This window comes from Anoplophora glabripennis, unplaced genomic scaffold (assembly GCF_000390285.2).
Source record: "Anoplophora glabripennis isolate ALB-LARVAE unplaced genomic scaffold, Agla_2.0 scaffold338, whole genome shotgun sequence".
Lineage (NCBI taxonomy): Eukaryota > Metazoa > Arthropoda > Insecta > Coleoptera > Cerambycidae > Anoplophora > Anoplophora glabripennis.
In genome coordinates this window covers 441,752-454,821 of record NW_019416449.1, presented here as the reverse complement: position 1 = coordinate 454,821, position 13,070 = coordinate 441,752, and the positions used below count along the sequence as shown (strand labels likewise).

Sequence of the window (13,070 nt, the reverse complement as noted above, 5' to 3'; positions counted from 1 at the left end):
AGAAAAAAATGTTACCTGTTAAATTCACATTTTATATTTATAATTTATCAGTTTGTTTATTTCCGTCATTTGTTTTACAGGCACCTCGGCAACATGGAATCCTGGTTAGTAGATGTCAAAAGGGTGCACATCCCCAGGCCAAAATTCGGCAGCGGATCCCGCTGCTACGGCTACGGTTATCCCACGGAACCACCAAAAGACTACGTGAACGACGAGAGATCAGAAGAATATAAACTGAAGACTTCGTTGCAGAGTACAAATCTGGCCAAAGCCACGGAAGAACTTCGGAGAGCGTTGCAAAAATTGTAATACTTTACTGGTATTTGTTGTGGCGAAAATGCACTTATGATAATGTTCGCAAATCAAGAACGTTTTTTGTTTGCTAAAAATCGGTGAACTACAAAATGAGTACGTAGAAATAGATAAAACGGCAAGGAGGACAAACTTGTGCTACTTTAGTTTCTGTGTCGAATACATGAATACAAAAAGGTGAATAATTGAGAGAAATTTTCTACTCTTTTATATTTAGCCATCTGCTACACTACAAGAATGATAACCAATAAATTTGGCGGTTGAAAGTGTAATTTACTTTGACAATTCTTTATTCTTAACGTTTTTTATTTTCTCCTACTTGAACTTAAACTAAAGAAGAAGAATTGACCTTACTTTTTATTATTTAACCATGTGTTATACTACAGGAATAATAACCAACTTGCTCTGCAACAATTTTGGTCACTGAACGATAAAAATGTAATTTATTTGGACAGTTTTTTATTATTAAAACCTTTTATATTTTAAGAAAGCTTGATTTTAACCTATTTGTTAAAAGTTAAAAAAATTTAATGAAGAGGTTTTTGTTACTGAAACATTTAAAGAAGAATAATTGATAAAAATATATCGTTCCCTCAAAATTTCCTTTTGATAATTTGTTTTTTGTTCCGTTTGAATTTACAATAAAAATATAACGGTCTTTAAGAAACTGGAATCAGTAAATATTTTAATGCCCTAACAAGGTGTACTTCTGAGACGATTTTTGATATTTCATTAAGATATGTGCTATACTAAATATGTTTCAATATACAGGGTGTTACTAAATAAGTGTCGCAATGGAAAACTGTAAATTCCTCTTGAAAAGAGAAACATTTTTTCCTCTTCTCTCCAGGCTTTTGTTTTCGAGATACACAGTGTCAAAACTTTTTTTCAGATTTTTTCCAATATCTTAGGAACCGTTTGAACTACAGGACTGAGCTTTTGTACACACATTACCACTATTAATAGCTACTTATTGCAAATGCTGTTAAATTTCGTTAAAATTTTTAATTAGTACCTACTACCCATTCTTTAAATTACAAAAGATTTTCGAAACGTTAGCAAAATGTTTGTTTTTGTTCATAAAAAGTTATTTTTCCTGAAAACGGTTGACTTTAGAGCAATGAACCAAGAGAACTCTTTTTGTATAAAATTCATTGGCACTTCAGAATTTGCTGTCATATGTTAATTTTTCCAGTGGCGTAAAAGTTAGGGGGGGAAACCGTTACGATACCTTAAAACCTCCACCACTGGCACGTTCAATGAATTCGAGAAGGGTGCAAAAAAAAAAGTAGCTATTAATAGTAGTAATGCGTGTACAAAAAGATATTGGCAAAAAATTTAAAAAAAATTAAAGTTTTGACACCGTGTATCTCGAAAACGAAAGCCCGGGGAGAAAAATGGAAGAGGAAAATAATGTTTATCTTTTCAAGAGGAATTTACGGTTTTCCGTTGCGACACTTATTTAGTAACACCATGTATATCCAAAATCTTTATAAATGGGAAGCTTGAACCATTGACTTTTTTATAAATTTTAATGTTGATTTATAAGTCATAAGACCAAAATAAAAAAGTTGGATTGTTCTTTAAAAATACAGGTAGATTTCTATGTTGAGTCATATTTTTTTTTCATAACGTATAGCTCGTTAAAATAAATTATTTTTTTTTCAAATACCATATTTCAAAAAATTTAATGGTAAAAGTTTACTTGGCATATTAATTTTGAAAACTAAATTTATTACGATTCTTCCTTGAATTTACAGAAAAAGTTCAAAATGGTCGCCAGCCGGCCAGCCTGATTTACAAAACGGCTAAGATCTGGTGACCTAGCTGACCATGCAACAACCTCCACGGTACTTATTACGGAAAGTAGTGTCTAAAAACTGTCGCACCTACAATAGACTGACGCCCCATCTTCTAATAACCACATGTTCTTTCTGGCGTCCAGAAGCACATCTTCTAAAAGACCAAGAAAAAAGCCCAACAAAATTACTGTTAACGATAGCTTGTCAAGACATTTATTGAAAAACCTGTCCTGAAAATTTGTTTGTCTCTAAGAATGGGTATTATCAACTAACCAAATATAAGTATTACAAAAAATTCGATTAAATGTAGCTTTATGCAACATAAGAAAATAAGAATTCTAAAAAAGCTATAAACATTAGGTTCCTGAACTGTTTATTTTTAATATGCAGGCGATCCACTTACTTGCATAAATTATTTGCAAGGCTTAACTTATTTTTGTATGACTGTGGAAGGCTGTAGTTGCCGTATTTTGGAGTTAAAAATAGAATTAAAAAAAATGTTGTAAGTAATTTTACAATACCCCACCCTGTTAAAAAATATGATTCAGCTTAGGAACCACTCTGTATAATGAGATTTGTAAAATGAAAGTGTATATTGTTGTAAACAGAAATTAGTTTTATATGTATATTTCAAATGGAAACATTAATACTTCCGCAAAATTAAAAAAATAATCATAATCGGATTGCAACCCACATAGCACAAACCTGTTCCAAAGATGTCATTAAGATATCAAGACAGGATATAGACATAGGACATTCGAGGAATCTCTTATGTTACGAATTAGGATATCCTCCAGATATCCTACCATATGTCCCAAGACCATATGGTTTGGATTATATGCTATTAATTAATAATGAGGGATATCCTATGAATGTGGACATTTTTTACTAATTCAATAGCTATCAAATGTATTTAAGTACAAGTGAGTTGAATAATAAAATGATTGAGTTACAAATTTTTCACGAAAATAAAAATTAATATTTCCGAAATTTATAGGTTCCTGTAAAGAATGAAGGATTTTACATTGAACAATAAATATGCTTATTTATGTGTCATTCTGCTACTCACCGTCACAAAGTAATAACAAAAATCACAAAGTAGCCTAATTTGATGGTATCTTCAATTCGCTCACGCAAATTTGTCTATAAAATAAGTGTTATAAATTGTTATTTAAATTTAGCGCCATTTTAATATGTTAATTATGATGTTAATAGATGGAGTTAGTGTAAGGAGAAGAGGAGGAGTGAGTCTATAATGAAGAAAATTAATTGTTATGTATTGCAATATGTATTTTAAATGTTGTGTTAAAGGAACATAAAGCAGATAGTGAAAATATCCATTTTCATTTTTGATGGACCCAAACCAATTGGCTGTCTACCTCGTATGAGAAATTATTTTATATTTTATCATTCTGTGCTCGATAAACAATTTTGTTACATTAAATATGAATATACATAGTATATGTACGTATGATCGCGTTACCATTTATCAATATAATATATCGTTACATTATGGACACCAAACAGAACAACTGGTATTGATTAATCTTGACAGCACAATCGACACTGTTCTGGGTTAAGTTTGAATAGCTAATGCCCCAGATTGGTTTGTGTTTACTCTCTGTTGATGTGTGGGAGTGTTTGCGCTCGAAATAGCGTCACGATATCAGGTGTTCCGAACTGGAGTTTAAGGCATTAGGGCCAAATAATCCGCCTGAATTTCGAGATCCTTTGTTTACATTGCCAACAGCTCGCCTTGCCAAGTGTAAGGGTAGGAAATATGGCCTGGATTTCAGTGTAACATTTCCACATAGGATACTTTCGGTTTCAGGTGACTGAAGGAATATTTCGAAATACTGAAATAAGGGATGCGTCATGTTTTATCCGTTAAGGCGTTTTCAATAAAATTCAGACAATTGAAAACAACGAAAAAATAAAAGCGAAATTTGATAAAGCGACTTTGATAAAGCAGGAGGAAAATTTGTTGGTTACTGTTTCTGTAGTTCCAACGACAACTTTTAGAAGTAAAAGGGTAATTTCTTAATGTAAGTTAGTACCTTTTTTAACCATTTCATACTGTGAGAATGGATTTTTTCGTGGTCTAGTTTCTTTACCGTTTATTTGAATATATTCTAGTATCTACATAAGTAGTCAACTAGAAGCTATTTCACATTTTAAAATAGTGAATTGATAAAATTGTTGAAAGCCACTTAGTCTAGAATCACTAAGGAGTGTTTTAGGTGACTTCCAAATAAGTAGGCCGTGGAGCTCGTTTTGTTAAGTTGGAAAAAACAAATGTTATATTATAATAATGATCTGTACGGCAAAAAATTCTCACGAGAAGTATTAACTTTGTAATACTTTCTCATTAATTATTCTTAAAAAAGGTTTAAATTAGGTAAACTTAAAGACTTACATATATCGAAAACAGTATTTACTATGTAATTATTTCTATACCATTCTTTGATCGCAATTATAAGTGCATTTTCCTGAATTCAATTCATTAGTATAGTACCTTTGTTGTTTAGATATTATGTACATAGCTGTGATATACCATTATATTAGTTAATTTAGAACTTAAGCGAAAGTATATCTCCTTTAAGGCAGCTGTTATACTCTAACAACTATTTTTTAATATCGTACAATTGTAGTAAGCTTAATGTAAACGACTTATATTTTATGTACTTTGTAGCATTAAGTCAACATTTCACATTATAGAAGTATATTCTATAAAGAGATATTTTAATTTACTGAGTATATATTTTTATTAGCCTTTCCATTCTTTCTCCTAAGAGGACAATGGTTTTGCGCAACAATAGAACACAGAAAGAGACAATATTAATTCATCTCCAAGCCTGTTCATTTTGTGCTTCGTGAAAAATCCATTTGTTATCATCAGAAGAAGTGGATTATACGGAGAAAGAGAGCGTGAAGTCATTAGATATGCCTGCGGTTGCATAAGAGAAATTTTGTTCTGAAAATGTGGTTAATTACTTCGAATTCTTTCGACACCTAATTAGGATTTGAGGATTAATCCAAGTGAAGAAACGGTCTTTAAAAAATTGTTGAATAATTATTATAGTGGTTAGTCGAACGAATTTTGGGTTCGTAAAAATCGCTACTGTTTTCCATTAGTGCACATTAACAATTCCCGCAGGAAATTGCGTTTTCTGTGAAAGTTTTGCTAATTAATTTTCTCTTGTAAACATCAAAAGCATTTCAAATCACATTAACTGTCCGTTGAGTTTTTTGATCAGTATCTATTTGCTATTTTAGTTTTAAATTTGAAAATCAAAAGCGCAGACAGAATAATTAAATTATTTTAATTATTGATTGCATCATTTTTTAAACGTTTTTAACGAAATTTTAAATACATTTGATAGTTTCTGCAAAAACAAATAACATATTCGGAAATACATGTCACTAATAGGAAATTTAAATTACAGTTTTTGCAATGTATTTCATTAACCTGAAATCAGCTGACGATATCTGAAATACATGTGAAAAAGAAATAATATGGGCAAAAAATTTCGAATGAGCCTAAATTAACTATGAAGAATTTCCTTTTGCAAATATTATACAAGAGATAATTGTTCTTCTACAACATCCTAAACTGAAATTGCATAACTTACCTAATAAGTATAGAAGTAAGAAATAAAATGTGCATACAACTCTGTTCAGAATGTAGTAGTGCACCGTGATGTTCCTAATTCAATTATCGTTGTTTAATTATGACAGTTGTTGTCAACCATTTTTCCACATGTATCGCCAGTAAATTAGAAATATATCTTTAAATAATTGGTTATTAATACAAAGGGTTCATCGTAAAATCGACGTTTTTTAGATATTTGTAATTTTAGTTACTTGTTACTTGAGAAGAATAACTCTGTATAACATTTTTAATACAAGAATCTGATGGATTTTTTAATAATAAAGTATGTAATGAAAGAAACCTTTATTTTGTATCTTTGTGAATTAATTTAATTTTAGTTTAGTTTTTACTGTTTTTTATTTGATATTTTACCATTCTTTGTAAAAATTAACAATATGCGTAAAAAATGAACATGCCTTTGAAACAAAACAGGTAACAGAACAAAAAATAAGTTTGATCAAGAAATCTTTAAAACTGTATCGTTTTTTAACAAGACAGTCTTAAGTGTTAGGCGTTTTTTTTAAGGTCAAACCCTTACATTAAGAAAGTTATAGGCTATTAACTTATCAGGAAATAACAAATACACCAACAAACCGTTAATTTTGCAGAAAGAGTGGAAAAAAACAAAAAACTTAAACGAACGACGAATGATTTTAGCTCTATGATATTGCTGTTGCAACTTTAATTTAAGTCTTTCGCCCGCATAGAGACGACATTGGCGCTTTCATAGTACCTTAATACAGGTCGTTCTTTGTAATTTTGGCCGCTTTGTATCTTCTATGTAGTTAGTGACCACTAGATGTGGCATTCAGTTACATCTTTTACTTTTAAAAAGAATTCTGTTTTTTTTGTTCGCGTGATCGAAAATTTCTGTTCACATCACCATCAACAAGTATGAAGGTAATGAAATATTACCTTCATTACTTGGTAATGAAATATTACCAAGTCACCCTTTACTGTCCTCTGTCTATAACTAGTACTGATTTAAAATATGCCTTTTAGTTTCTAAGGAAACGCTGGTGCAATTATTGACTAAATTAGTAAAAAGAACAGATAAAATTTAAATATCACATTGATTCATCAATCAGCTTATTAAGATTTTCTCAACAAGCCTTTACCTTGAAAATCACGAATTGTAAAATCATGACGTTAGAACTGTGACTAAGATAAGTCATCCTTTACTACGCGTACCAAGTTTATTGAAAATAAAAAAAAACAACTTATTACTGATATTTATGTTTCTTGTCATGATTCACCATAATCTGGAAAAGTGACTTTATGTACGAATAATTTTACTAATAGCCCAATCGCTATGTCATCACATACCAATCTACCTCCCTTATCTTTTCTGCCTTTCTATCTAGAGAAAATGGCAAAGATCAAAATTCTTGGAAACTGTTTTGTGAAAAACAACAATTATTGAATGAAACACATCTTATATTTATCAAATTTTGTATTGCTCTTCGTTGTCTGAATATATTAATATATACATGTCATATATTTGCTTTGATAGTTTGCACGACATTTTGGTTTATTTGCTGATTTTACGCATCATCAAAATTGCCACTATTTGCTAGTTATTTTCTGCTATTAATTCTATCAAATAAATCTTTGTATTCTATATTAGTAACGTTCTTATTATACAAATTGTTTTATAATACTTTCATTATGTTCTAGACAAAGGGTATATATTCCCAGAAAGATTCACCCCATTGGTGGTATTAAATTCGTTCAATTTTTTCTCCCTGAGGTCGTATAAACTATTACTTTGTTTACTTTATCTTTCAGAATTATCCGTAGAAAGAACTACATAGAGATCACATTTGGATTTCTTCCAAATTATAACATAATCCCTTCATAAGAGAAACATATTTAAAAAAAATACTTGGGAACATGATGTTATTTTTATAAAACACGTTTTATGCTGCGGCATTTTATTTTCTTAATAAAATGTTTGCTAAGTATCTGTTTAGTAAATTTTAGAGAGGAAAAGCATAAATATGCTCTGGTTCCATGGCAATATTTACTTTATTTAAAAAAGCAACAACAGGATATTCCATTTAAAAGAATAAAACTTTGATTTATGCCTCTGAAATACAACAGTCAATTGTTTTTTTATATATTTCTTTGGGATTGCATGTAAATTTTCTAAGAATTCGGTTTTACTTTTTTTTCCTTTTTCAAGATAGAATGGAAAAAAGACAGCAGGCTAGAATTTTATGTGAATATTTGAAATTGTATTAATTGGATACAAAAATTTACTTTTTCTAATCTTTTAAGATCATTGATAGTATAAATCCAGATTTTCCAGATTCCATACGTATCGGAGCGACGACCGCCATCTTGAAATTAAAAATGAATTTATTTTATTAAAAACCTCGCTTATCTTCAACTTTGACTAAAAATGGTTATAATCAAATTTGTCGAAAATTTTATTCTCTACAACGTTGGCCATTCGTCCACAATTGACATGTTTCAACTTAAATCAGAAAAAAGGAAATGAAATTAAATTTTAAATGTAGCGCATAAACGGTTATAGACAAATAAATTTCTTTACAACATTGGTCCTTACTTTAATTCGTTAGTTGCTAGGAATATCTTGGAAAGCAAAATTTTATGCAAAAAATTGTTAATAAACAATTTGAAAAAAGCAACAAATTCAATTTTTTTATTTTTTTTTTAAATTTTTTTGCCTCTAGTTTTTTTTTGAGTAAAGATAGGCATTGCTTCAAAAAAAAAAGTTGAGAAAATTTCCTTCAAAAAAAGAGATTGTAAAGTATTTTTGGATGAAAACTGATATATGGCCGCTCAAACTTAGCCATTTTTTCGATGTTCGTCGCGTTTACCCTAATACCGACGTTTTAATTCTCATTTTTTGCAAAAAAGGAAGGAAATAAGACGTTCAAGGATTTTCATGGTATGACTTGTTCGAAGGGTCATTAAAAATGAAGAAACCGCGTATTAAATTAGAGGGTTGAAATTGAAGATAAGGGTGAAAATGCACTTTTCCAGTTTTTTAAATATAGCACGAAAATGAAGCAAAATTTCGATATAGTTCATTGGGAAAATTCTGTAGAGAATTGAAATTCCCATCGAAATGGCTGATTTTAAAAATTTAAAAGAAAAAAACAAAAAATTATTTTTTTTACTTTTTTGTTTTTGTACTAATATTGACTGAGTTATAACCAGTCAAAATTAAATATTTTTTTTGATTTTCGTCGTTTTTAACGTAATAATGATTATAATTCTTATTAATTATTATTTTTACAAAAAAGTAACGGCAAAAGTCGACTTTGCAGACCTGTAACGAAACAGAAATGAAATACATTTAAAATTATTTCATTTTACAAATCTAAATGCTTTTAAATTCTAAACAATATTTGAGTATAATGATTAATAAGTAGCTTTTAAATTAAATCATTTATATATGTATATATGTTATTATAAATCTCCTTATTTGAGATAGTAAAAAAGAAATATAGTATGATAAACTGTAATTTCATTTGAAAAATCTCTCATACTTAGTCTCAAATACAGTTGTGAAAAACTTTATTTATTATTAACAAATAAAACTTTTGAAATAATTTTTTATTAAGTAAAAAACCAATTCATTGTAATAATAATAAGAATTATGATAATTATGTTAAAAACGACGAAAATCTAAAAAATATTTAAGTTTGACCGGTTATAACTCGGTCAATATTAGTCCAAAAACTTCTAAAAAAGCATCATTTTGAATAGAATCTCATCTAGTTTTTTTATACAGCAATTTTCTTTGCCTACTTCTACTAAAAAAAATATGAGTCAAAAAAGTAAAAAAATCAAAAAGTCAGATTTTTTGCATTTTTAAAATTGTTTATTAACGATTTTTTGCATAAAATTTTTCTTAAATAATCCATTTCGATGGAAAATTCAATTCTCTGCAAAATTTTTCCTATGAACTATACCGAAATTTTGCTTCGTTTTCGTACTATATTTAAAAAACAGCAAAAGTGCATTTTCAACCCTATCCTTAATTTGAACTCTCTAATTTAATAGCATCCCGCGGTTTTTTCATTTTTAATAACCCTTCGAACAAGTCATGTGATAAAAATCCTTGAATGTCTTAGTGCCTTCCTTTTTTGTAAAAAATGAGAATTAAAACGTATATGGGTGAACACGACGAAAATCGAAAAAATGGTTAAGTTTGAGCGGCCATATATTTTCATCCAAAAATATTGTACAATCTCTTTTTTTGAAGGCAATTTTATCTACTTTTTTTATGAAGCAACGGCTCTACCTATCTTTCCTCAAAAAAAAAAAAAACTTGAGGCAAAAAAGTAAAGAAAAATTTAAAAATTGAATTTTTTGCTTTTTTTTCAAATTGTTTATTAACGATCTTTTTCATAAAATAAATAAGCCATTTTGATGGGAAATCCTATTCCCTAAATAATTTTTCCTATGAACTATAGTGAAACTATAGCGAATATAATGCTTCGTTTTCGAGCTACAATTAAAAAATTGAAAGGGGTGCATTTTCACCCCTACCTCCAATTTCCACCCTCTAATTTAATAGCATTCCGCGGTTTTTTCATCTAAAATGAACCTTGCTTGAATGTTATAGTTCCTTTTAACCCTGATTTTTGGATATAATCAAGCTTATCTATGGTCAGGAAAATAATACAGACGAACCTCCAACATTAACATAAAACCGCTGAGAAATATTGAAATTTACGAAATTGAAACAATTATGTGAATTTGGCAAGACTGTCAAGGCAAAAAAAAACACAGTTTCAATTTCACGAATTTACAAGAAAAATAAGAACCGAAAAAAATCTCGAAAGCTAAATGCGTTGATTATTATTAAAAAATCGCGAGTAAAACGCGACCCTTGTTGTGGTGCAGAGACGAGTTGTACTGTGGAAAAAATCAAATTCGAATCACAGATATAGAAAACCACCCAATTTCCGAATGTTCGCGAAATAATTAATTCGTCACGTAGATCGTAGATCTTAGAATATTGATTCTAGGAGGAAAAAGGTTGTAGAAAATTTTGTTTCCCACAATTTTATTTATGATCTAAATGCACTATGCACTAAAGTTAAACAAATAAACAAGATAATGCAATAATTTAGTTTCACTCCCATTTTTCATGTTTGTCATACCGATCGTTGACGAAAAATATTAAATACCAAAGTTGTAGAAAATTAAATATCCAATAAGTTTGATTACAACCATATTTTGTTAAAAATTTAAAATAAGTGAGGTATTTAATACAAACGAATTCACCCTTAAATTTAAGGTGGCGGCTGACGCTACAGGTGTGGAGTCCCAAAAATATGGATTTAAACTACTTACACATAGTAAAAGTAACATAGTGTAAATTCAGTTATTTATGAGTGAAATTATTTTGGCATTTTTGGTATGAATTTTTTAGTGAACTTAATATTTTAACAAAAAAATGAACCTATCAACACAAGTTTTAGTTAGAAAAACTAAAATATACGAGAAAGAGAAAATCTGCAACGATTTCGTTTACTTAGTTGTAATCAACGAATATGACTCAAAATTTACCAATATAAAATTTATTTAGCTAACAAATGGAGAACATTACTTCAACAAAAAGTGGTGTCGATTTTGAGTGAAAATTTGCTCAATATTTTTTATGATGCAATATTACTCTACAAATAAATAATAAGGGATTGCGAACAATATATATTTCACATTTATTTCAATTGTCCTGTCTGGTCCAACCCCAGTTATTGTATGTACAAAAACCGTGCGGAAGCCAGATCTAAAATCGTGAAATACTCAAACGGGGGACTTTCGCGGAGTTGCTTGGTAAATAAATAAAACTGAAGCCTGTACACTTACCGAATCCGGGTAATCCTGTTGGTGCAAAGCCGTTGTGCTCCCAGACCTCGATTCCCCAGGACTGGAGTGCCGCCTGCTCCTCGTCTCTGCAGGATTCTCCTCGTCTCCACTCACGTATTCCTGCAATAAAATGGCTATAGCAGTAATGTAAGGTTCGAGTAGTACCGAAGTTTACTGCATTACATGAACTAGAAGCACCATAAAAAATATGAACTCAAATTGAAATTTACTCGAGAAGTTTCGTTCCCTGGGAAATATAAATATACTTATATCCGGGTGTTTTGGGAATTTGACGAATCGTCAACGGTTTGTAGGGATACTTTTACTAAAAAACTGTGAGTATATTTTTCAGTCTCAGTTTTAGATTCTAGAATATCCATATGCATATGTAGGATCTGATCGATAATCGCACACGACAAACTTTATCTGGAGTAGAGCACCAGAAAATACGAAGAAATATCCATGCTTTGTTGATACTTAAAAAAAATAACACATTATCACATTTATATAAATACGTGATAAAATGCTTAATTTAGATTGATGAAGTTTGGGGTAACGACAGGGCAACTTTGTCAAGCATTAACGATGCTAAGAAGTCATCACTAAGGACTCCAGGATTTCTATTCTACTAAATATTTTGTGAATTATATAAATGCATTTAATTACGGTTTAATTTTCAGTAATTATATAGTTGAATAAATCGGAAACAACTATTACTACATCTTAATTTAATTACAGTGCATCCGTCAGTAGCTAAAAGAAAATCATTGGCATTACAATTTTACATATTTTGAAGCGTTATTCCCCACAAAATTTAAAATTCCTACAATAATGTTTTTTTAAATTTTCTCAATTACAATTAAAATTTAATGTTTAATAAATAATTGCAACGAATTTTTATTGTGAAACGATCTGTTTTGGAGTCATTTTCAACGTATTCAACTACATGGAGCGCTTATTTTAATTATAATTAAAAAAAGAGCTATTAGTCATAAATGGCTCGTCTTTCGTTTAATAAAATAGAAGTCACATCTGTTTTCTTAGTCACGCTAACCAAGATTGAACGCATTTATCCAATTCCTAAAACATTCACTGGCATCGAAATTTTAGGGTTCTTGGAGACGATATCTCCTAGTATCTCTGCCCATGGTTAACAGCTTTGTGTAGTGACACATTTTTGCCCATAAATAGTTAAATCAAATGAACTTTATAAAACTTTGTAAAAGTTGTATGTACATTTTTATTGTTTATCTTTAGGCGTCTTAAGTAGGTGTATTCTAAAAGCCATTTTGAAAAGTTGAGAGCTGTGTATCTCAGAAACTAAGCATTTTCAACTCATTTTTTAGGGGAACTTTTTTCTTATATTAAGAAGTTTTATTAGTTGGTAAAGTTTAGTCTTTGCAGCCACATACGTTAATAATGAAAATTTTATATGAACCTCTCAAGACTAT

General features: G+C 29.7%; 2 protein-coding genes across 2 annotated transcripts in view; one reads left to right on the top strand and one right to left on the bottom strand.

Annotated features, from left to right (window-relative positions):
* The window catches only part of LOC108910939, a 42,344-nt gene extending 41,218 nt beyond the window's left edge, over positions 1–1,126 (top strand). Inside the window, exon 2 of the mRNA XM_018715715.1 lies at positions 81–1,126. Within this exon, the coding sequence (XP_018571231.1) occupies positions 94–309 (216 nt within the window). The 5' untranslated portion in view covers positions 81–93 and the 3' untranslated portion in view covers positions 310–1,126. The remainder of the gene's footprint in view (positions 1–80) is intronic.
* Positions 1–13,070, bottom strand: part of LOC108910935 (whirlin) — a gene marked incomplete at its 3' end in the record, with an annotated part of 217,167 nt that overhangs the window by 85,846 nt on the left and 118,251 nt on the right. The window contains exon 12 of the mRNA XM_018715708.1: positions 11,614–11,739. Within this exon, the coding sequence (XP_018571224.1) occupies positions 11,614–11,739 (126 nt within the window). The remainder of the gene's footprint in view (positions 1–11,613; positions 11,740–13,070) is intronic.